The following is a 25,539-nucleotide window of genomic DNA, read 5'->3' on the forward strand; positions in this document are numbered from 1 at the left end:
CTTTATTCATGTCTGCCCAAGCCCAACCCGCGGACAAAATTTGTTACCCACGGCAACACTTAAAAAGTAGCCCAATTTGGCGGAAAAAAACACGAACTTGGCAACCCTGCCGTGGCCGTTGTCGCGTGTCTCCACCGCCGGAACTACCCCGAAGGAGAGAGTTCCGGAACCTTTACAGGGGCTAAAAAACGGCCCTGCCTCGGGGTAGGGACTCTGAGCAGCCCCGAAAAAAACTGGGTTTACTCACGGCGCCATGTGATGTCAACAGAAAGCAGGCGTCCCTAGCAACACAGCCAACACTACCAAGCTAACACTAACGTGCTGGCCAACGTTAACAACACACTTTGTAGCCGGCATTTTTAGGGGTGCTAACGTTAGCTTTAGCGGACGTTAGCTAACGCTAACAACACACTTTTTAGGCGGCATTTTTAGGGGCGCTAACGTTAGCTTTAGTGGACGTTAGCTAACGCTAACAACACACTTTTTGGCCGACATTTTTAGGGGCGCTAACGTTAGCTTTAGCGGACATTAGCTAACGCTAACAACACACTTTTTAGCCGGCATTTTTAGGGCCGCTAACGTTAGTTTTAGCGTGATGTTAAAAAACAGACTTTTTTAACATCACGCATTTTGATGCCTCGGTCATGGTCACGCAACTGCCCGGTAACTTAACAGGAACCTTCCTCCTACTCGGCCCTCTCAGTGGAGACACGGCAGTTGAGAGGGCCGAGTGAGAGGACGTTCCTGTAGTAGCTCCTGCTACTACAGGCCCGTTGGAAACGGGCCTTATGTGTTAGCACACTTATGACCAGTGATGGGAGTAACGGCGTTACAAAGAAACGGCGTTACTAATGGCGTTACTTTTATTAGTAACGAGTAATCAAAGAAATTACTGTTTCCCCCGTTACGACGCCGTTACCGTTACTGACAATAAAATGCGCCGTTACTAGCCCTTACTTACTACTACTAATTATTATTATTTTATTATCCTATCCAAAAAAATGAGCGTCTTGTGGAGGAAAAGCGGTGTGTCAGTTTTCAAACCGGTCAGACTTTGCAGTTTTTCGTAACTTATCAACATGCATGGAGAATGAGCACAAATTAGAAGAAGCATACACTATATTACCAAAAGTATTCGCTCACCTGCCTTTACTCATACTATGAACTGAAGTGCCATCCCATTCCTAACCCATAGAGTTCAATATGATGTCGGTCCACCTTTTGCAGCTATTACAGCTTCAACTCTTCTGGGAAGACTGTCCACAAGGTTGAGGAGAGTGTTTATAGGAATTGTTGACCATTCTTCCAAAAGCGCATTGGTGAGGTCACACACTGATGCTGGTCGAGAAGGCCTGGCTCTCAGTCTCCGCTCTAATTCATCCCAAAGGTTTTCTATCGGGTTCAGGTCAGGACTCTGTGCAGGCCAGTCAAGTTCATCCACACCAGACTCTGTCATCCATGTCTTTATGGACCTTGCTTTGTGCACTGGTGCACAGTCATGTTGGAAGAGGAAGGGGCCCGCTCCAAACTGTTCCCACAAGGTTGGGAGCATGGAATTGTCCAAAATGTTTTGGTATCCTGAAGCATTCAAAGTTCCTTTCACTGGAACTAAGGGGCCAAGCCCAGCTCCTGAAAAACAACCCCACACCATAATTCCTCCTCCACCAAATTTCACAGTCGGCACAATGCAGTCTGAAATGTACCGTTCTCCTGGCAACCTCCAAACCCAGACTCGTCCATAAGATTGCCAGATGGAAAAGCGTGATTCATCACTCCAGAGAATGCGTCTCCACTGCTCTAGAGGCCAGTGGCGGCGTGCTTTACACCATTGCATCCGACGCTTTGCATTGCACTTGGTGATGTGTGGCTTGGCTGCAGCTGCTCGGCCATGGAAACCCATTCCATGAAGCTCTCTGCGTACTGTACTTGGGCTAATCTGAAGGTCACATGAAGTTTGTAGCTCTGTAGCAATTGACTGTGCAGAAAGTCGGCGACCTCTTTGCACTATGCGCTTTAGCATCCGCTGACCCCTCTCCGTCACTTTACGTGGCCTACCACTTCGTGGCTGAGTTGCTGTTGTTCCCAAACGCTTCCATTTTGTTATAATAGAGCTGACAGTTGACTGTGGAATATTTAGGAGCGAGGAAATTTCACGACTGGATTTGTTGCACAGGTGGCATCCTATGACAGTTCCACGCTGGAATTCACTGAGCTCCTGAGAGCGGCCCATTCTTTCACAAATGTCTTGTTTCACAGTCTGCATGCCTGAGTGCTTGATTTTATACACCTGTGGCCAGGCCAAGTGATTAGGACACCTGATTCTGATCATTTGAATTGGTGAGCGAATACTTTTGGTAATATAGTGTATGTGTTCCCCGACGGCAGAGCGGATAGTATCTCCGCCTGCCATTCAGAAGACCGGGGGTTCAATTCCCCACCTGGACAAGCTGGCATCACTACTTCAAACTATAATTAATTACTTTTTCCAAGTAACGTGCCCAACACTGACAATGATAGATGAAATTTGACAGCAATGTCCACGCTGCAACAGCAATGCAAAAATATGTGCATTAATAAGAGGATTTAAGAAAAGAAAAAAAGTAATCCTAAAAATTACTTTCCCCAGTAATTGAATTACTCTTCTGCAGCAGTAATTGAGTAGTAATCAAAATTACTTTTTTACAGAAGTAATTAGTAATTGTAACTTATTAGTTTTGTGAGTAATTGGTCCCAACACTGCTTATTAAACATAGTACATACTGTTACTTACACATGTGAGTGGTGTAAAGTATACATTTGTGAATTTTGCTTTTGTTTTCACTATAGGAAGGGGGATATTTGAGGGATTGGATGAGATGCAGTAGTAGCAAAGCTCCTTTCTTCTGGCACACAGCTAAAACCAAGTGAAATGAAAAGTGGTGATAGATCTGTCCAAAGCCTCACTCTGAGGGCTCTACCTTCAATATGCTAATTGGATTTGGAGGTGTTAACCTTTTTTATAAGGATGTTTTACCATTTATTCTTTTTTTCATAGATAAATTGAGAGAAGACAGTTATGCATTGTAAGTGGAAACAGCTGTGTCTTGTAAAAGGAAACCTAAAGTGCATTTGAGATTAACCAATTTAAAAAAAAAAAAAAAAAAAAAAAGATTTCAGGTAAACAGACATTTTATTGACTAGAACAGAACAAATAACAAAGGTGCTGTCATTTTCACTCTAAAGAGGTTAACTGAAGTCTGACCAAGATGATTTGTAGGTGCAGCAGTGCTTCCAGTTTTGATGTTTTGGTTGTACACTTTTAATTTTGTTTGCATTGGCAACCATAACAGTTTCTTTTAAGTCTTGCATGGGACAATGGCATAAATCATTTGTCAACAGCAAGATATTAAAGAGTGCCATTAGACAGTATGCCAAGGTGTGATTGTGTACAGCCATCAAGGGAGGAGGGCCATCTTATCCTACATCTTAGAATAGGCTTAAAGAGGTGGCTCACAGAGAGAGTGTTATCACAGCGTGTGTTTTCTGTCAGGCAGAATTGCAGTACAGAACATGGCTTGAGACGGGCTCTTATAGCTGAGCCGTGCAGTCGCTGTGGCCTGATGACTCGCTCATACTTTCTGCCTTATGGTTTGTGGCTTCCTTCAAATAGAATTTTGAAGAAAAAAATAAAAAAATCTTCCAACTTCCTGGGTCAATCAGGGACATTAATCAGAATGAGTGAAGCGCTGTATTTTACATGACAACCTTCAGAAAGGTGGCTCTGCTTTTTTTTTTTTTTTTTTTTTTCAACCTCTGGAAACACCTCAACATCTAGAGAAACTTCACCCATGTCTGTGAATACACATGTAGGCTATTGTATGTCTGAGACCAACATTTACAAAGCTATGATTAGCTGCTTTTCATTTGGGGGGCAAGACTTAGGATAGGTCAGCGCAGATACATGTTTGAACCCTTATTATTGTCATGATGTGTATATCATCACATCAGGGCCTTTTCTAATAAGGTCTTAATTAATCTGATAAAGGGTAACTACTGTTAATTTATAATCTCCCTGTTGGTGTGTCCTGTAATGCATCAGTTGTTCTGAAACAAACAAACAAACAAACAAAAACAATAGATGTCATAAACAGGAACTCTGCAGTGATGTTTGATGAATACGGTTGACATTAAACTACAGTAATCAGTTGAAGCCCTCTGTCTTGAAGATACAAATTTCAGTATAGGCTTTGTAGCACCACATGCCTATGTAGCAAAAACACTACGGGGGGTAAAGTGCAGCTTGTTTAATGTTAAGATATATCATGTTGTAATTAATGGTTAACTTGAGTTTTACACCTCTTGGACAGCTAACAGCTGTCAGGTTGCAGGGAGTAGGCTTTTTTAAATGAACTGCAAGCAATTTTGAATATAAAACAAAATGTTAATTGACAGGTTGGATGGGATGCAACATCAATACACCTTTTCCAGCACTGGGACAGTGCAGAGTGCACAGTTGTCTCTGTGATGTGCAAGTACAAGGCTCCGTATCAGTACAGTAAAAAGATTTGAGGGAAATGTTTGCATGTTTGTAATTATTGTCCAATATAGTAGTTGGCTTGTCAGCAATCAGGTGTGGCAGGGTGGCAGCCAGCACTTGTATAAAATCCCGGTCTCTTGAAAAAGTAACATTTTCTTACTGAAAAGAGTGTGCAATGGAATAAACTGAATACCTTTCCCCAGTGGGAAATTATGAGGCACTTTGCACCTTATTAGTCTACCTGCTAGCTTTAATCAATATTATTACTTTAATACAGATCTCTTGAGTCCCACCTGCTGAAGTAGTTGCAGACAGGTGGAACTGGAGGCAGTATGTTGGTAGGTGATGATGTAAGATGTAATGGAAATAAGATCTGCCAACAGTTGGGTTATTGTTTAATGTGACGGTTCTGGATGACATTTGGCTACACTGATGCTGTACTCATTAGCCCACTGGAATTTGCATAGTTATGTGTATGTGTATGTGTGTTTTCCGCTCTTGCCCCATGAACTTAGCAGTAAATGTGCGCAATGAAGAGAGCTTTCAGGGTGAGACGCCTCAATGAGACCTTGTGGTCTCAGTTGTAATTTTACACTGGCAAGTGTTTAGGGGCAATACCGCTCATTATAACTGGCTTTCTAAACATACAGTTCAAGAATACTCCTTACTGTAATTTTGATCAGCGAACATATTCCCACCCTTTTGTAGCCTGCACTTGTCTAAGATGCTGTTGATTTGTATGGTCCCTTTATTTAGTCAAGTCAAAAAAAAAAAAAATGCATTTTGCTCTCTCCGACTGTGGCGATTGATTATTTGCCACTAAGATAAAGAAACATGTTGTGAAGAAGCAAAACACTCAACACTCATGCTCACATTGTAAGTTGAAGTGGCCAAAATCAGATTTTTTTTTTTTTTTGTGCCCACATGTGACACGGACCAGATTTTTCAGACTTTTCAACTCAGATCTAGGCCACTTTCATATGTGGTCTTAAGTCGGATATGTATCTGATTAACCCTAAGCCTAACCTAAAATATAAAACCTACACAACTATGAAATGTATTATAAATACTAAGAAAACTGACAATGCATCATTATTCATGTTGGCAGTGGTGAGCCAGAGCAGAATATGGAGGTCAGCAGCAACAACCACAGGAAGACAGACAGATTGAAAGTATAACAGATATAAGGGAAGATGGTTCAAACCAAACCCTTTTGTGCCCTCTCGCCCTCAGCCTGTACAGCTGAACAACTGTCATCACACCACTGTTACTGCAGCAAGCAATTTGAGAAATGAATGCTTACACTGCTATTTCATTCATTGTAATGACAGACTGTTGTTCAGTGACATTTTTTGTTGCTCAGCATGCGTGCTTGTTGTAAATGTGCACATGTGGGGTCATGACAGAGATCTGTCCATGCTGATGTCAGATATAGGTCACATACAAAGGTGATTGTGAACAGTCGAGACAAAAAGATCTGAGGAAAAAAACAGTCAGAATTAGGACGCTTTCAGCTGCAGTGTGAACGTAGCCAAAGTTGGCATCCTCAGCAACACAGTTCAAAAACCCTCACACATGCTGCTTGAATACTGCCCGTGTCTGCCAAGCAAGAAATTGTTAGTGTCTTGTCACTGTGAACGAGTGATGGTAGCCTGTTGAACAGTGTGCACATGGATAGTTCCCTCTGTTGCTCCAGAACATAATCCCACCATGCAAGCATAGCTTTCCATCTGGTGTGGAAGAAAGACATCACCAGGGGGTACTTTGCTGTCTCTGCTAATTGGCTACCTCTCCTACAGTTTGTGAGCCTGTCTGTTCAGCTGTATGAAACAAGGGTGACTCTTGAGTTATTACCTCCGCTAATGGATTTGAACAACGAAATGTATGTTTTTGCCCCATTCAGTTTGTCTGTTTGTTGGTTAGTTTCTTTGTTAGCAGGATATGTCAAAAAGTCACGAATGGATTTGCAGAAAACTTGGTGGAAAGGTTGGTCATGGGGCAATGAAGAACTGATTAACCTTTACCACAGAGCACATAATGCACACCATATTCCTGTATTATTCGGAATATCCGCAATATTCCAGTTGCGCACGTGTCATGTAAACATGCACCGGACCCGATTAAGGTCATATTCCAGTTGGAGAAAATTCCGAATACGACCCCTGGCATATGTCTGTTCCAACCAGAATATTGTGCCATGTAAACACCTTAATCGGAAATGCCCTGTACTGGAATGTTCAGTTATGTCTGCGCATGCTCGATTCACAATGAATCCTGGGGCATCTTTGTTGATGTGGTTACTGCAAGCGAATGACATGGCGAACAGCATGGCGAAAAGCAGCAAGAGCCAGCATGTTTCGAGTGAGGAGGAGACTGCAATCTGCCTTCAGCTAATGAAAGACTTAAATATCATGGAGTATATCTATGGGAGAAAACACAGAAATAGAGACAGCTTCTTCTTCTTCTTCTGTATTTCTGGCAGACCAGACGCCTATACACGTACTGCTGCCCCCGCAGGTTGAGTGTTGCATTAAATAAGAGCGTGGAATACGCTGAAACACGGGAATATGCCAAGTAACATGTAAACGGAATATTCCAGTTGCTGCAGCGCATATAAACACCTTATTTGGAAAATTATCTTAACCAGAATATTGACCCGATCGGAATGTGGTGTGCATTTACGTAGTCACTGATTAGCCAAAGAGGGGTGTCGCAATGGGTGTGGCTTCAGATATAAACACATGTACTGTTTGAACAGATTCACACAGGACCATGACACTTTCACCAGTTGGCCAAAGGAAGTTGTGGTGGTGGGTGTGATTAACTTTTGGTGAATATTGAACATAGAACTGGCATATCTTCATAATTGCATAGTGTTGGTGGTGCGCTCTACTGAATGCTTTCTAGTGGAGTTATGACTTTAACCAACTGATTAAATGTTTGTGATTGTCCAATTCACACATCTTCTATAAGAAAAATTGTATGGTCAGTTGAACAGGGTAACCTTTTAATCATTTATTTATTTATACCAGCTGACTTCACTGGGTACATAAACCTTTGCTTAGAGTAATGCGCACCAGTTCTTGGTTGTAGCTGCATTGCTTTTCATCTTTTAAAAGTCGTGGGCTTCTCATTTGACTCTCTAAGCACCATACCAGAGAAGGTATTGTGTTTTTTTTCCCCCCACTTTTTGTGGCATAATGTCATGGACATGATGTACATGAGTTGTTACCAGGAGCCTTGTTATTTATGAGACAGGAGAGTCTCTTTGGAAGCCTAGTGTGACAGTTCTGGGGATGAGGCATGCTCAGTTTCTAAATTTGGCTCTCTAAATGCACTGTTGATTAAAGTCAGGGAACCTTTGGGGATGAGCTGCTTTAATGTCAGTGGATGTCAGAATAAAGGAAGTAGGTCACGGGTTCCAGCAGGGTACACAGAGAGAGTCTGATAAGGTCACTGTGCCAGTGTGAAATACGTCTCTCAAAGACACAACCTGATCAGGGATCGTATTCCCTTTTCTCTGCTAATACTCAATCAGTTTTCAAAACACTTTGCCAAGACTTATTCCCAGGGGATGTAGCAGCTTTTGCTTTGTTTTGTTTTCCCAAAATGAGAGTGGGAGAAAGAGGGAGGAATACAGCGTTTTAGCTGTGTAATTGGACATTTGGGTTTGATGATGCTTTGTGATTTTATCTCTCCCTCATTCTCTCTTTTTTTCTCTCTCCCTCTCCATTGGTTGCCTAGAGACCTGCAGTGGGATGCATGGAAACGGCAGGAAAAGGTCAGGCAAACCTTTGAGAAGTTAGTCATCTACTATGTGGAGGTGGTGGTTGGGGGGAGCTGCGGCAGATAGGGCAGAATGGTGAGGGTGTTTTCAAGCGCTATAATGGAACATGCGGTCTTGCGCTGGTCCATTTTGGAGATTACTGTGGTATAGGATTTGGATTTAAATGTAAGACCAGTTGTGACATCATTAAGGGAGTAGTTAAAACATCATCTTGAGACTGGTTGTCTTTTTCAGTTATTTTGACTCACAGTAATGCACTTAAAATCACCCTTGACTCTAGCAGATAAATAGGGAAAGCACTGGGAAAGCACAACCAGCTGATCTCAGAAGTTCATTTTCTTTTGACTCACAAAGCCATCTGTCCACACTCACACTAAGTGTTATTGCAAGCTACAAAACAGCCAGACCAATCGACATCCTTTGAGCAACTACAGGCGTGGCTTAGCTGATGATTACAGCGAGAAGCTACAGTGCCCTGAATTGGAAAACAAACACTAGAACATCAAATTAGCTTGCCCTTACAAAATGTCTAGAATCATGTATCAATGTACTTACAAGTCAGCAATAGGTTTACCCATATGTTTGCTTACTTTCATCATCACAGATATTGCTGTTTGTTTAGCCTTGACGTTGTCATGCTACTTCATATGGTTTGTCTGATTGGATCAGCTAGTGAAAGACATATTGCCAGTCCAATTATCTGCTGCATATTTTTGTAAACACCGGTTGCTGTTGCCCCTTTTTCAAACGGTTTGACTCCAACAGACCAGACTCTGTTTAAGTGAACAATAGAAACATAGTCAGAGTATGTCTTATGTATTCCATATGTATTAAGGCTACAGTCCATGGTTATAACTGTAAAATTTTCAAGTAGATGTCAACCAACTCATTGGTTATCCATACTGATACAAATTTTAAGGGACATTATCAGACTTATCTTTGAATTGTTAATTTTTCACATCCTCATTCAAAGCTAATCATACTGTACCTTGTAGACATCCAATTGAGTGTCCCAATGCCATAGTGCATTTTGTTGAGGATATAGACTAATGATCCACTTTTGTGTCATTCTTTCTCTGTGCAGGTATGGCCTCACAAGTCTTGGTCTACCCACCACACATTTATCAAACCCAGACAAGTGCCTTTTGCAGTGTGAAGAAACTCAAAGTTGAGCCCAGCAGCTGTGTGTACCATGAGAGGGCCCACCCGCGGACTTATCTGAACAGCAGAACCCTTGGCATCGCGCACCCAACAAAGCAAGCCCACTCGTTTGTGAACCAAGACTTGACAGTGGGTGTGAAAGTGCGTGGCGGACAAGAGTACCCAGTACAGACAGTGGTGGTGCGTGGCGTGCAAAGACAACAGCCCCGACAAAAAGAAGGAGGAGCAGGACCAGCTGCAGCCCGGGAACACCAGGACGCAGGGGTTGTCCCCTCGCAGGGCAAGGGGCAGCAGCTGACGGACACAGCAAGGGGGGGCAGCAGTGGAGCAACAAGGGCAGGCGGAGGGGGAAGGGGAGAGGGCTGCGGAGGAGGTGGGGGAGGTGGGGAGGAAGAGGGTGACGGGGAAGTGGAGGACTGTGGAGGTTTGAACTCAGCTGACAGCTCTCAGCGATGTGGGCTGAAACGTAAAAGTGAGGAGCTGGATAACCGAGGGAGCGCCATGCAGATAGTGGAAGAACTGTCCATGTTGCCTGCCATGTTGCAAACGACGAATGTGGGGAACACTGCTGTGACTGCGCCCGCGGCTGTAGGGGCTGGAGGGGACCCCTCCAAACAGGGTGCAGGGGCGGGTGGCGTAGCCGGGGGAACAGGAGGAGGGGATGGGGATTATCAGCTTGTACAGCATGAAGTCTTGTGCTCCATGAAGAATACTTATGAGGTGCTGGATTTCCTGGGACGTGGCACATTTGGCCAGGTTGTGAAGTGCTGGAAAAGGGGCACAGGTGAGGTGGTGGCTGTGAAGATCCTGAAGAACCATCCATCATATGCACGGCAGGGTCAAATCGAGGTAGGCATTCTTGCCCGTTTGAGTGGGGAGAATGCAGATGAGCATAACCTAGTGCGAGCCTTTGAATGCTTCCAACACCGCAGCCACACCTGCCTGGTGTTCGAGATGCTTGAGCAGAACCTGTACGATTTTCTCAAACAGAACAAGTTCAGCCCGCTGCCCATGAAAGTGATCAGACCTGTGCTGCAGCAGGTAGCCACAGCTTTGCGAAAGCTGAAGAGCATGGGTCTGATTCATGCAGACCTCAAGCCTGAGAACATTATGCTGGTGGACCCGGTGAGGCAACCGTACAGGGTGAAAGTGATAGACTTTGGCTCAGCGAGTCATGTGTCGAAAGCAGTGTGCTCCACGTACCTCCAGTCTCGGTACTATCGGTGAGTATGACATGGGAGATTTCTTTCTTTTTTTTTTTAATCAAAGTAGATTGGAATTCAGAACATGAGTCTTTGTTGGTGTCCACACCTGAAATGAAGTCATGTTTAAAAAAAAGTCCTTCCTGAGGCAAAACAAGGAAATGTCTCCCATACTGCACAACATCCTGCCCACTTAGGAGCCACATACCACAAACTCTGAAAAAATGTGACCCTGCAGTGTTTACTAGCAGGGGATAGACTGTTCGTGCTGCTGTTGCCTGGGAAAGGAAATGGTGTTCTGAAAACAGACTTTGACACAATGAGAAAAATTGATGACTGCCCGCATGAATTTGTTAACGTCTCTGTCATAGTTTGCATTCATGGAGAGGCAGACTTGGCTTTAGGAGCTGAAATGATTTACCAAAATGTGCTGAAATGTGTTTGGCAAAAAAAATGGATAGGTTAATATTTTAAAGGCTACACAAGAACAAACTGTTAACAGTATGATTAAATATCAAGGAAGGCTGGCACAGACTCCTCTTTAAGAAATTGCTTAACACCATTCCAAACATAAATATGCTTCTAGCAGCTTTGACATGTGACATAGCAGTAGTTGCCTAATGTTTATGTTAGAAGAATGTCTGTTTCTGATGTTCTTGGATGTGCACTTGGAAAAACCTGCTGGACAAATTACCCTTGGCAGCATCCTATGAGTGTTTTAGTTTTGGATTAGAGAAACAAGCCTGAAATGGTATCAACTGTTATGTAAGAGGCAGGAGTGGCCCAGTTCAGTGTCTGGTTTGTACCTCTGCTCAGTGCACGGAGTGTTTGTGAGATGAGGAAATGTTAAGTGGGCCTTTGTGCACAAATGGTCTTTAGGTGAAGATGATTTTCAATGTGTGTTTTTGTCTTCTTGTTTTGTTTAGGTGGCTAGAAAGCTATCCTTCATAAACAGTGAATGGTTTCAGCATGGCACATGTTGGAGGAGATATATACACAAGCTACTAACTTGAAACTACATCGTCAATGTGTTTAAATTGCTGTCTGTCACCTTGCATGATGACGTGATGAAGTCATATTGCCATGACTCAAGGCTGTGTTACTGGCTAAACCAAACACAGCCATGACACTGCATTACCTCCCTAAGGCTTCTGCACGCCCCAGCAGCTATCTGTTTAGAGTAACCATTGCATAGTCAGTCACTCCTTACATTGGACCAGACAGCTCTGTTTTCCATGGTCTCAAAGAGTATTGTCAGTCAACTTTGCATGAGAATGCTTGTCGCTAACCACTGCCTGGCACAGTTAAAATTTTCTGTTAAGATTGAACAAAATAAAGAGAGATGGTTGCTAACGGTTGCTAGGTAGACTGTTTATCTGTGCTGAGATTGGCGATTTACAAACATAGACAACCTTTTACATCACACACAGCCATGGCACAAACATTTGACATACAAAACATAGCCTACACTTTGTGGACTTAACATTTGCACAAAACCAAGCATGTTATGTGTTACTAAATAAGTATAAACTTGCGGAAGTGCTTGAACTGGCAAAAATATTTCATAATATTACGATGCTTTAGCTGTAAGGGGAAAATGTCTTGTGAGTTTTGTTAGTTAAAAGAGATGGGCAGGGATTTTATCAGTGTCTTAGGCACCATGTGCACAGTTTTATTTGTATTAGAATGTATCCACACCAACACCCCTGTGTGTATTCCCTGGTCCAGAGTCGTCTTCTGGCTCAGAAGAGAGAAAACTTTGAAAGGTCAGCCTTGGTCAGATGGATGACTGATACAGCTTAAATTCATGTGCATCATCCAATTCCAGCTTTGTGCAGTATTACATCTCCAGGCAGCAATGCTAGAGGTTTTGACACGTGTGCATACTCACAGACACACAGTCTCTCTCTCTCTCTCTCTCTCTCTCTGTCTCTTGACTTTATAGCTTTATTCTGAAATGTCTATAATAACTTTAAACGGCAGTCTTGGATTTTATTTTTCATGTACAGATGAAGTGTAGCCTACTTACTCTTGAAGAGTAGGAATTTAAGATGCAAGACAAACTTTCAGCTACTTTCTCATCAAAGCACAGCCCAAAATACAGGTTTTATCAAAATGGTAATACAAACAAGGTCAATAAGAAAATGTGTTTGAGCAGTCAACAGCCTCACAGTATGTCATTTTTGGCCTTGAATGTCCTGAAACTGTGAAAGCCATAAGGAGGATGGTTAACCTTTATCTTTGCTATTCGAGCACTGTTTATTAATGAAGACATTTAGTGTGTTTTGTATGAAGTCATGTTTAACTTGATGACTTTGTAATTTTGCATGGGTGCAGCATTGTAGATCCAAGGCAATTTGATCTTTGCTGAACACTTGGTGTATTCCGGGTAGCTGCCAGGACCATAGATCTATTTTTATCTAGGTAAGGTGTGGTTCCTTAATCTTCTTCCAGATTATACCCCAAAATGAAAGAATAATGTGATTAAGCCATGCTGTTTCACCCCACAGCAAACACTCCTTCCTTACTACAGTGACCTGCTGGTCTAGAAAAATGGATTTTGATCTCACATTGACAGACATTTTGGCAGCAAACAAGTTGTTCTCAGTCAGAATTACTAGTCTGAATATATATTCCAAAATTGATGTAAAAATTGACTTTTGACATTCACATATTTGATTAGAAGGGCTAATAATAATTCTGAATAACCTCAAATTGACTTAACACATTAACACAGAAATATAGACAAAAGGGGCTGGAATACCCCAAAACAAACCTAACCATTGTCCATAATGGATAGATCTGACCAGTGCTTGAGTATGCCTTCCCTGCCTGGCACAGCACACATTAGAACAAACCTTGCAGCTCAAGCAGGTACAAAAGAGGTCCTGCAGATTCCACAGCAGCTACAGTATATCCTTACAGACACTTGAGCTACTCCTCCTTAGTGATCAATGTCTGTGACTTTACAAATGAAAAATGTCCCGTACCCTTCCTCTACACTTCAACAAGAACCCCTCGATACTAACTGCATTCAATAGAATAATCAATTGTCCTTACCTACAGTGAGAGCTTGCCTAGTTGGTTGTCGCTGAATGATTAGACTTGTTTTGTCATCAAAGAAGTGGCTTGCAAACTCCTTCTCTCTCTCATTATGGCCATAGTTTGCCAGATATCATTTGATGATACTTGGAGGAAAGTACTCTTTGTTCAGTCAGCTTGATGCAGATGCTGTTCTGTCTTGCATGGATGAGAACTTAATGTACTGGACCTAAGATGCTGTGGTTGCTTTAGGTCTGTCTGGTCTTGCTTTGGATGAAAATGGCTTGATTTTTAAATCTCTCACCAGCAACCATTAAGCTAACTGCTGCATTAGAAACTTCACATTTAACTGCATTTTAGCTTTGGGATAGTTTTTAGCATACAGGAGAACAAATTGGCTCTTTGGAACAACTGGAACTGGTCATTTTTTCAAAATTAAAGCACACATTGGTGACAATAACAGAGAGAGTCACAATTATTTAGTTAGATTTAGATATAGTCTCAGTTAAAAGATCAAAACAATTCACGCCCTTTATTAGGACCATCCATTATATTTAAATGAATTCATTGGAACATGAGATCTTAAATAAAGCCTAGACTGCACCCACTGTTTCCACTATGGTTGATGTGTTTCGTCATTGCACCCTGACAGATTTTAGTGGGCTTCCACCAAAAAACAAAACAAATTGGCATTATTTTGACTTGGATGAATTAGAAGACAAAATGAAATGTAAACTGTGTCAAGTACAAATCGAGAATGGTGAGATGGTCAAAAAACTTGAATTGTTTACCATTGCTTTCCTTTGACCAAACTGATGAATGGGCGGATGAATTTGCCAGGATCCCCAAAAGGATTTAAAAAAAAAAAAAAAAAAAGATACAGCAACTGGATGGAAGCTTACATCCATGATGTTGAAGGTAAGAGTCTGAGTCTGCAATTAACATTAAAGTCAGTGTTAGCATTACTAAAGTTGTCAGATCAATCCATTGGCTTGTGCAAACATTGAAAAGTAACTAGTGTTATATGATGTCATGATCAACCTGCATCAGTGATACAGTGATATGACATCACTGCTAACTTAACCTTTCATTGTTATAGTTGTTGCTCAGTGAATGAGCATTATTCTAGTCTAGTCTGATAGGTTTCACGCCCCAAAGTAATATTAAAAGACTGAATCTAGAAGCAAGTGACACACTATAAACAGCTTTGTTTTGGTTTCAGTCAAAGTTGAGGATAGCAGTACCAGTACCATCACTGTCAGGGCAAAGGCAAATGCTAGTATGTTTATGAGCTGCTCTTCAGGGCTCAGATAATGAGTTAGCAATTAGAAGAGGCTCTTGTTTTGTTCAAAGGGCAAACTTACATTTGTTTCCTATCCAGATCAGAGGATAAGTGACAGGCAGATTCCCTGTGTTTATATGACATGCAACGTGGAACACAGCAATAAGACATGATGACGGCACTTGAACTTCCCATCCTGGTTGTGATGGCAGAGGAAAATCGCAGCCGTGTGAATATATTCTATTACATTGATGATGAAAGAAGGGGGCATACTTGCAACTGTTGACATCAATATAATAGGTTACCGATGCAGCACTAGCCTGTTAGTCATAAAATATTAACTGGCGCTACAGTGACCTGAACAACTAATCATTCAGATTATGTTTTGGGTATTATTTTTTATTTAGAGGTCAAATTATAAGTTTATTCAACATTATAATTTATTTGGAACTTGTTTCTGCCCAATATTACTGTGCACTGCTTCATTATCCATTCAGCAATGATTTTTTTTGTTGTTGTTTTTTACCATACCTGAATGGAATAAAGGTATTTGTCCTGGTCCAATGTCATCTGTTAGCATTTGAGAAATAGAAGGCCTCGGCTATTCTATTAAATGAATGGGCTAGGGTTAGGAAGGAAAAATGTGAGGGAAAAAAACTGTAAAATGAGTATACGAGTACTTGCTGGGGGATTGGAGCATGTATTCGAATAATATTAAACAATGCTACACTTTTGCATCCCTAGTATGATATCAGTATAAGAAAGCCTTGGCATATGGTACTAAATTTTGTGCAAACAAGGTATTCAGATACATTATGTTCAAATTTCACATGAACATTTATCAAATATTTATTTGCATCAGCTCTAAGCGTTATGTTCTTGAGTAAATGTCAACTGAGCATACAATACAAATTTTGGTTGAATGAAAAAAATATATCTTGGAAATGGACTGACTCCACTTGGACAGTTGTTTTATTTATGAAGTGCGCTGATATCAATTCAGTTTGCCACAAAGTGCTACAACATAGCATGCATAATATGAATCAAGGACAATTCAAGAGGCAGTTTTGTAGAAGTCTGATAGAGGTTTATTATTTTAACCAATCTGTTCAGACTGATTTCATTTAAAGATCTCTCAAGTTCTTCCTCTTGTAAGCATAAATGCTGTGAGGAAGTTGCCTTCATAAAAATAAATAAATAAATAAATGAATAAAAAAACAGCACTCATGACTAGACAAATTGTCAATGTGCCTCTGCACCAATGCCACAAAGACAAACCGCTATGTGTTTAATGTACTTGGCAAATAATGTGACTCAGACTGAGATAGGAATCAGTTTTCTTACAGTGAAGATGAGATAAAAATTCCAGAGGTGATTTCGCTTAATTTCCTGGTACAGGTTGTCATGGCCTTTTATCTAGAGACTTGTTTTTTTAGGCTGTAGAGGATGGAGTAGGATTTATGAGCCACATTCAGGTCAGTGCTATCTGTTGCAGTGAGAGGCATTTACATGGAATTTTAATAATTCTCTTTGCCAGCACAGGAAGCCAGTGAAGCAGTGTGCTATGAGGGAACGACATGCAAATAGATGGTTTTCTCTCTATCTCTCTCTTTGATACTATGATCGTAATTTGTACTCTTTACAACCAAGACTGTATCATCAGTCTATACATACGTGGTATTACATTTGGCTGGTATCTTTTTCTTTTTCTATTCTTTTTTTTTTTTTTTAATTGATATGAATATATGACAGTCTTTTGTCAGAGTGTTTCTCTGTCAGATGTTTGTACTTACATAATGGCTACGTTAAAGAGCTTTGTAAAACACAGAAAATCACTCCCTATTTCCCATGCTGTTGAACATGTACAGATATGCAGACAAACACACAGAGGCCTGCTTTCATTCACTTCTGGTAAATGCACCATGTTTCAGGAAGTTACTCAGAATAGAACGGTTGTCCTGTACTTTACTGAGGAAGTTAACTGCACAGCTGCTTCAACTCTGTTTGTCAGTTCAGGCAGCCACTAGCCTCAGACACAAACACTTTCTTAGAAGCCCAACAAGCCATTTTATTTCTCACTACAATTTACAACAGTATCTTTGCTGTTTTAAGAGAGACATGCAAAATGGCCAAGGTACAAAGCATGTGCAGTAGTTAATTTGAATTGTAACTGAGCTGCAGACCCAAATAAAAATTTATGTTAAACCAAATGTCATTGTAGAAGCTAAAGGAAAACTATAGCCTATCATGTTTGCGTGAACAACATCCCATATTAATTGAGTTAATTAAGTTAACTTGCAAATGGAAGGGAATGGCAAAAGTTCCTCTCCATAAGCAGTTAGTCATTTGGCCTCAGACGTAGTATACACTACTCACAAAAAGTTAGGGATATTTGGCTTTTGGGTGAAATTTATGGAAAATGTAAAATGTTCACGCTACAGTGATATTACATCATGAAAGTAGGGCATTTAAGTAGAAGCATACACTGGTGATTTCCTCATCTCAAACAATTTCTTGAAACAAAAGCCAACAACAGTGGTGGATATACCACAACAAAAAATGTCAGCGTCAATAACTTGTCATGTGCCCTTGAGCATCAATTACAGCTTGACAACGACGTCTCATGCTGTTCACAAGTCGACTTATTGTCTGCTGAGGCATGGCATCCCACTCTTCTTGAAGGGCGGCCCTCAGGACATTGAGGTTCTGGGGTACAGAGCTCCGAGCCTCTACACGGCGACTCAGCTGATCCCATAGGTTTTCTATGGGATGCAGGTCTGGAGAAAGTGCAGGCCACTCCATTTGAGGTACCCCAGTCTCCAGCAGCCGTTCCCTAATGATACGACCTTGATGAGCTGGAGCATCAAACACCTGATGTGAATTTTGCCGTTAAACTCCTTGTTAGAGAACAGCAACTTGTGCAAAAAGTACTGAAACATTGAACAGTTGGACATGTGCATTCAAAAGTTTACAGAAGGTCACATTAAGTTCACCTGTAAAGGTTATAATGCATTTTAGGTTCATCCTGAAATTTCACCCGAAAGCCGAATATCCCTAACATTTTGTGAGTAGTGTATGTGTTACAGCAAAAGCTGAGTGAAGAATGTACAGTACAGGCCAAAAGTTTGGACACACCTTCTCATTCAATGCGTTTTCTTTATTTTCATGACTGTTTACATTGTAGATTCTCACTGAAGGCATCAAAACTGTGAATGAACACGTGGAGTTATGTACTTAACAAAAAAAGGTGAAATAACTGAAAACATGTTTTATATTCTCGTTTCTTCAAAATAACCACCCTTTGCTCTGATTACTGCTTTGCACACTCTTGGCATTCTCTCGATGAGCTTCAAGAGGTAGTCACCTGAAATGGTTTTCACTTCAGAGGTGTGCCTTATCAGGATTAATTAGTGGAATTTCTTGCTTTATCAGTGGGGTTGGGACCGTCAGTTGTGTTGTGCAGCAGACAGGTTACTACACAGCCGACAGCCCTATAGGACAACTGTTAAAATTAATATTATGGCAAGAACCAATCAGCTAACTAAAGAAAAACGAATGGCCATCATTACTTTAAGAAATGAAGGTCAGTCAGTCCGGAAAACTGCAAAAACTTTAAATGTGTCCCCAAGTGGAGTCGCAAAAACCATCAAGCGCTACAACGAAACTGGCACACATGTGGACCGACCCAGGAAAGGAAGACCAAGAGTCACCTCTGCTTCTGAGGACAAGTTCATCCGAGTCACCAGCCTCAGAAATCGCAAGTTAACAGCAGCTCAGATCAGAGACCAGATAAATGCCACACAGAGTTGTAGCAGCAAACCCATCTCTAGAACAACTGTTAAGAAGAGACTGTGCGAATCAGGCCTTCATGGTCAAATAGCTGCTAGGAAACCACTGCTAAGGAGAGGCAACAAGCAGAAGAGATTTGTTTGGGCCAAGAAATACAAGGAATGGACATTAGACCAGTGGAAATCTGTGCTTTGGTCTGATGAGTCCAAATTTGAGATCTTTGGTTCCAACCGCCGTGTCTTTGTGAGACGCAGAAAAGGTGAACGGATGGATTCCACATGCCTGGTTCCCACTGTGAAGCATGGAGGAGGAGGTGTAATGGTGTGGGGGTGTTTTGCTGATGACACTGTTGGGGATTTATTCAAAATTGAAGGCACACTGAACCAGCATGGCTACCACAGCATTCTGCAGCGACATGCCATCCCATCCGGTTTGCGTTTAGTTGGACCATCATTTATTTTTTAACAGGACAATGACCCCAAACACACCTCCAGGCTGTGTAAGGGCTATTTGACCAAGATGACCTGGCCTCCACAGTCACCGGACCTGAACCCAGTCGAGATGGTTTGGGGTGAGCTGGACCGCAGAGTGAAGGCAAAGGGGCCAACAAGTGCTAAACACCTCTGGGAACTCCTTCAAGACTGTTGGAAAACCATTTCAGGTGACTACCTCTTGAAGCTCATCGAGAGAATGCCAAGAGTGTTCAAAGCAGTAATCAGAGCAAAGGGTGGCTATTTTGAAGAAACTAGAATATAAAACATGTTTTCAGTTATTTCACCTTTTTTTTGTTAAGTACATAACTCCACGTGTTCATTCATAGTTTTGATTCCTTCAGTTAGAATCTACAATGTAAATAGTCATGACAAAAAAGAAAACGCATTGAATGAGAAGGTGTGTCCAAACTTTTGGCCTGTACTGTATTCACTGCCTTGATTATTTTAGGCCATTGAACTGTATAGTCTCAAATGCTAATGTGAAATTTTTACCCTTGATAATCCTTTCTCTATTACAGTCTCATAGAAATTGGGTGGCAATTCCTGCTAAGGTGATTTAAGTAAAATTTTTAATGTTCCATAACACAATGATTATTCTCTCCCACATACTTAATGGCCATTTGTGCTTTATGTTGTACGTGATCCGCCCATTTATTGGAGTTTTGCTATTGGCTGACCCTATTAAGGCACCAGAGAAAAGATATTTGCACTCACCACTCAATCAGGTGGATGGGCCTCCAGTACAAAAACTGTTTTGGGGCAGTGTTTTGTTGAGTTCTGGCTGGGTTGGTGCTGATGCCACATAAATATGTGCCTGACCTTTTTGTTGTGCCGACCATAAGTTGAGACACAATACCACCAGCATGGGCTTTGAGCAGAAGGGAAGGTTGGTTGATTTCTCTGATGAAGTGTCTATTAAAGTATACTATTGGACCCAAATGTTTTCATATTTTTTGCTAAGTAGCAGTATTAATGTGCTTCCCTGTCAGCACATAAAAAGCAGCTTGCGTGCACAATCCTAATCAAAATAAACACATTTCAGGGGAATGGTGGCCCTCTGCAGTTGGTACCCCCTGACAGAAAGTAGTACCCAAAACATACTCTGAGGGAACAGCGTTGCTGGGGTGGAGAGTGAAGGGATGCTTAAAATAGCTAATGGGAAAGGAGCCAGTGTGCTTTGACTTCTATAGATGGTGAAGCGCATAGGCAGCCAGAATGAAATAGGGGTAGAGTGAAATGCTAGAGAGCTCTCACTCACTTGTTCAAGGTCAACCAACCCTAACGTCAGCTGTTTTGTTTTTTGTATTTGATGTGTATTTGTGTGTGTTGGATAGTGTTCACATTCCTAAATATATGATGGGCAGTAAGTGAATCTGTTGAGATTTTGATGGCCTCACCTTCCTTGCTTCCCCCTCTTTTTTTTTTTTTTTTTTTTAAAGCTATTTTTAAAGGTGGGGGTGGGGCACTTGACCACGATCCCGGCATGTATCTGAACCCAGGCATCACGTTTACATGGCATGCACTCTCGTCCACTGAGTCACACGGACACAAGCTTATTCTTGGTGGTGTTTGCACAGTAGGCTTAGATGGAGACATCAGTTTGTTTTTTTTACTTTCAGAAAAAGCTGTTATCTGCCATTCAGTCTTGTATAGTGTGGAAAAACAACTTTCACAGACTTGAAAACTGGCTGAGCCAGATAATCTAGCACAGTAAACATGAAGCCATAATTTGATTTTTGTCACATCGTGTTTTCTTGTTTTGCCCTTGTGACAGAGCTGAGTGTTTTCACATCAATGCATATCAATATTGGTCTGTTTTAATATGAATGTGCATCAATATCAGTCCATTACTTTACAGTCTGCTCACTGGTTTGTTAACTCGGTGAAATGTTGATTTCAGATAGTTTTGACACCAATGTTTGTATCATCAAAAACAATAAGTAAATGTGTTGCACAGCATGTGTGCCAAAAAAAGTGAGGAAAATTTAAAATATACATAGATAGTAGTGAATGGCCCAACTGGCACAGATATTCTCTAAAAAGATTTTTGAACCTTTTTTTAACTTTTGCTCTGAGATTGAATTAAATAGTATTGTTTTGGAATTCAACATCTTAATATCTTATGGCAAATTTTAACATTGTAGCTTCTAATTTGTTGACTAACTCCCTCTAACACACTGACTGGTGAACCACTGGCTCCCTTCAGCCTTCTGTTTTCAGAGCTCTATTTGTTGAGTCTGAACTTGTTAATTGTAGGCTTCAGATTGTAGCTGAAATGCCAGTAAGACACAAACATTTCTATAATTATGCCCTACCATCAAGGCTGTTTAGCTATTGTTTTTTTTGTTGTAGAGCCAAACTTACTATTGTGTAGTAAATACTAGTATTTCTGGAACTGAATTTGAAAGCACATTTATATTCCGACTCCGACTACCAGGCTGGTTTCAGCATCCCATCTCATATATACAGTACAGGCCAAAAGTTTGGACACACCTTCTCATTCAGTGCGTTTTCTTTATTTTCATGACTATTTACATTGTAGATGCTAACTGAAGGAATCAAAACTATGAATGAACACGTGGAGTTATGTACTTAACAAAAAAAGGTGAAATAAATGAAAACATGTTTTATATTCTAGTTTCTTCAAAATAGCCACCCTTTGCTCTGATTACTGCTTTGCACACTCTTGGCATTCTCTCGAGTTGTAGTCAAGTTAGTTCTGGGTGATATGGGCAGAATCAAGTACCACAATATTTTTGACCAAATACCACAATATCAGCTTTTAAATCCAGGGAAAGATAACACTTATGCCATAAGATATTCCATTATCCAAAATCCATTTCTCATCTCTGAGTCCAAGTCAGAGTTTCTAAGTGTTATATCAGCAAAAAATGCATCACATTCTCATGAGTTATCAACAATAATGAAGACATGATTTATTCTAAATCATCCTCCGGGAACCTACAAGGCAGAGGTGGAAGGAACTCAGCACATTTACTTAAGCACTGTATTTATTTAAATTTTAGGTACTGACACCATTTCCATTTTTTTATGAGACAGGATGTGTGTTACTTAGGCAACTGCACATCTCCGTGTAGTTGTGTCATAAGTCCAATTTGAGTCTCAGATCATCATGTCATAGTCCAAGAGTGCTTGCCAAGTTCGGAGATAAAACTGGACTCAAATCCCACATCTTACTAATGATGATTTGTATTTTTTTCTCTTGATTTTATTGTCTTTTTATTTTACCCCCCAGTTGAAAGTACCTTATCCTTGCTGGAAAGGTGCTGTTTAAATTTTAAAAAATATAGGCCTATATTGTTATTAACAACACTAGCAGCTACTTCCCCAGACAGGCTGGTATAGTTTGAAACAGGGTCAGCTTTTTACTCAGCTGGTAGGCAGGGATTAAGCTGTGACAGTCCCTCCATATGTCTCAGTCCGTCTGTATTGTCCTACTCTTTACTCCAAGGAAACATATCTTCAGATGCACTGGGCAGATTGCCATGATATTTGGTGAGCTCATCTATGCTCCCTAGGTGATGAACCCTGTCAATGTCACCATGAGGCAAAAATGTGACTAGTAGAGAGTATATCTGCACCGAATGGGCAGATTATTATTTTTCCTGCAGCACCACCATTTGGCTTAAATGTCAAATTTGAATATGTTGAGCAAATTTCTGTAAAATTTGATGAGTTCATTATGCTAAGAGCATGCAGTATGTCAGTTCTGGGGCCAAAAAGATATTTCCTTATGTCACCATCAGGCCCAATAGCATATTGGGTGGATTGCCATGAAATTTGGTAAGCACATTCACGCCGCCCAGCCAAAGAAGAATATTTTGTCCATGGGGGTGTTTTGTGCAACTTTGCTGTTCTTGGAACTGTTTCTTTCTCCAGGTTTAGAGTGGGTCCAGTGTTTCCATGTGTTTGTATTGCAAAACTGTATCTCTTTCCAGGTAGCTATAGCATGGGCCTGCCATCTTTCAGTTTACTAAGCAAGTTCATCAATCATTCATCAAGGCCACTTCTCAGCATACTCGTGTTGGCAGTCGAGTAAACACAGTCAATTCCATTAAGTGCTACCAAAGGAACAAGTCAAATTCATCCCGTCTGAATTGATTGTGTTCTTTTATTCTACATATATAACTTTGATTTCTCCCCATGAGTGTTGACATTTCTTCTCTCAATTCCTGCAAAATCCTCATTCTAGTCCAGTGTAATTATAACATTATATGTTAAGAAAATCTTAGAAGTAGGGCTGGGCGATATATCGATATAAAAATTATATAGATATATTTTTAAACGCGATATGGAATTAGACTATATCGTATATATCGATATAGTTCAAATTTGCGCTGTGATCCTTGCTCTGCTGCGCTGCTGACACGGAGCTCTCTGCACTGCTTCACGCACCCCCACCCCTCCTCTGTCGTGCACAGAGAGGGGAGGGGCAGGAACAAACACTCCGGCACTCTCGGGGTAATTTTATGGGGCCGGGGCCGAACTACCCCGAAGGAGAGAGTTCCTGAACTTTTACAGGGGCTAAAAAACAGCTCTGCCTCAGGGTAGGGACTCTGAGCGGCCCTGAAAAACTCTTGAGTGGAGCTTGGGGTTTACTTGGTGCTGATTGGATTTACTCACGGCGCGATGTGGTGTCAACAGAAAGCCACAAAATAGCCGGACGCTAGCGTTAGCTTTAGCTAACCGTTAGGCATCCCTAGCAACACGGCCAACACTACCAAGCTAACGCTAACGTGCTACCTAACGTTAGCTAACGCTAACAACAGGCTTTTTAGACAGCATTTTAGGGACGCTACCGTTAGCTTTAGCGGACGTTAGCTAACGCTAACAACATGCTTTTTTAACAACATGCTTTGTGATGCCCCAGTCATGGTCACGCAACCGCCCAGTAACTTTACTGGGCGGTTGACCTTCCTCCAACTCAGCCCTCTCAGTGGAGGCACGGCAGCTGAGAGGGCCGAGCGAGAGGACGTTCCTGTAGTAGTTCCTGCTCCCCCAAATACTACCAGGAACACTGCAGAAGCCCCAGCCACAAGCTATCCACAACCCGAAAAAGCTCCAGCCCTGTCATGTCATATTTGGCTTTGACTTTGACTGAACATTTGCTCTCACTTTGCGGAAAAAATATTGGGATATATATCGTATATCGATATTCAGCCAAAATATATCGGGATATGACTTTTGGTCCCTATCGCCCAGCCCTACTTAGAAGTAAAAATGAAAAAAGAACTACTCCAGTGTGACTTCTCTTTGAAAATGACATCCAGACACACACTGCCACCTATAGTGTTCCTTTAGTAGGGTAAAGCTGTTGCCATTCAGTAGTGTACTAACTAAGAGTGCTCATGGTTATTGTATTGTATCAGTATATTGAATTTTGCTCACTCATATACAAAAAAACCCCATCACTCAGTAAACTGGGGCCATTACCTTTTTAAGTGAGCTGTCTGACCCATTTCCTTCGAGTTGTGCGAAAAAAACAAAAAAGAAAAAAAAGAAAAAAAACCCCATAAACTTTGACTTTTAATTTGCCTAAAATTAACACCTGAATATTTTAATTGCCTTTGGGCAAGCATTCTTGTTGTTTTCAATCTAGAGCCTAAATGAGCCTACTCAGGGTAATTGAAAACTTGGCTTAACTGGCTTAACTCTTACCAGGTTTAACTGTTGACTTGATGCGTCAACTATACATACCTCATTTCAGCACACAGCCTGCACAGTGGTGTTTGAATTGGTAACTGTTTAGACATGTTCTTTATGATAATGTAATGTAAGATATAATGACATAATATAATTTAGTATGTAAAATCAAAAAGAAGAAAATGACTCGCTAAGATTTTCAATGCATCTTTGGTGTACCTCACCCAACGTAAAAAAACAAAACAAAACAAAAAAAAAACAGTTCATCTCAGGACCTCAAACCAGTGTCTTCAATGCCATAATTAGAATAGGTTCTATAAATGCCATTTGCAAATGGAATTGGTTGTCATGCCAGTCCATCAGCAAAACTCCCTCACTATGGGAGAGAAACTGCTTGGTCTAAACATAGAAGAAGTGTGCAAATTCAAACTAACCATAATGGGTCAGTTGTTGAATACAAAAAGCTCAGAAGATCATTAATATTCCACAATTTTACTGCAGTACAGTTAATTACCTCTAAAAACATTTAATACAGTGTTTGCTTTGGAAAGGGATTTGGTGCTCCTTATATAAGCCAGTGAATTTGACCAGTCAACTCTATA

General features: G+C 41.1%; 1 protein-coding gene across 1 annotated transcript in view; it reads left to right on the forward strand.

Annotated features, from left to right (window-relative positions):
• Positions 1-25,539, forward strand: part of hipk3b (homeodomain interacting protein kinase 3b) — a 66,708-nt gene that overhangs the window by 8,828 nt on the left and 32,341 nt on the right. The window contains 1 exon segment of the mRNA XM_030080515.1: positions 9,388-10,687. Coding sequence (XP_029936375.1) covers positions 9,388-10,687 — 1,300 coding nt within the window.

This window comes from Myripristis murdjan, chromosome 3, assembly GCF_902150065.1.
Source record: "Myripristis murdjan chromosome 3, fMyrMur1.1, whole genome shotgun sequence".
In the NCBI taxonomy this organism is placed as follows: domain Eukaryota; kingdom Metazoa; phylum Chordata; class Actinopteri; order Holocentriformes; family Holocentridae; genus Myripristis; species Myripristis murdjan.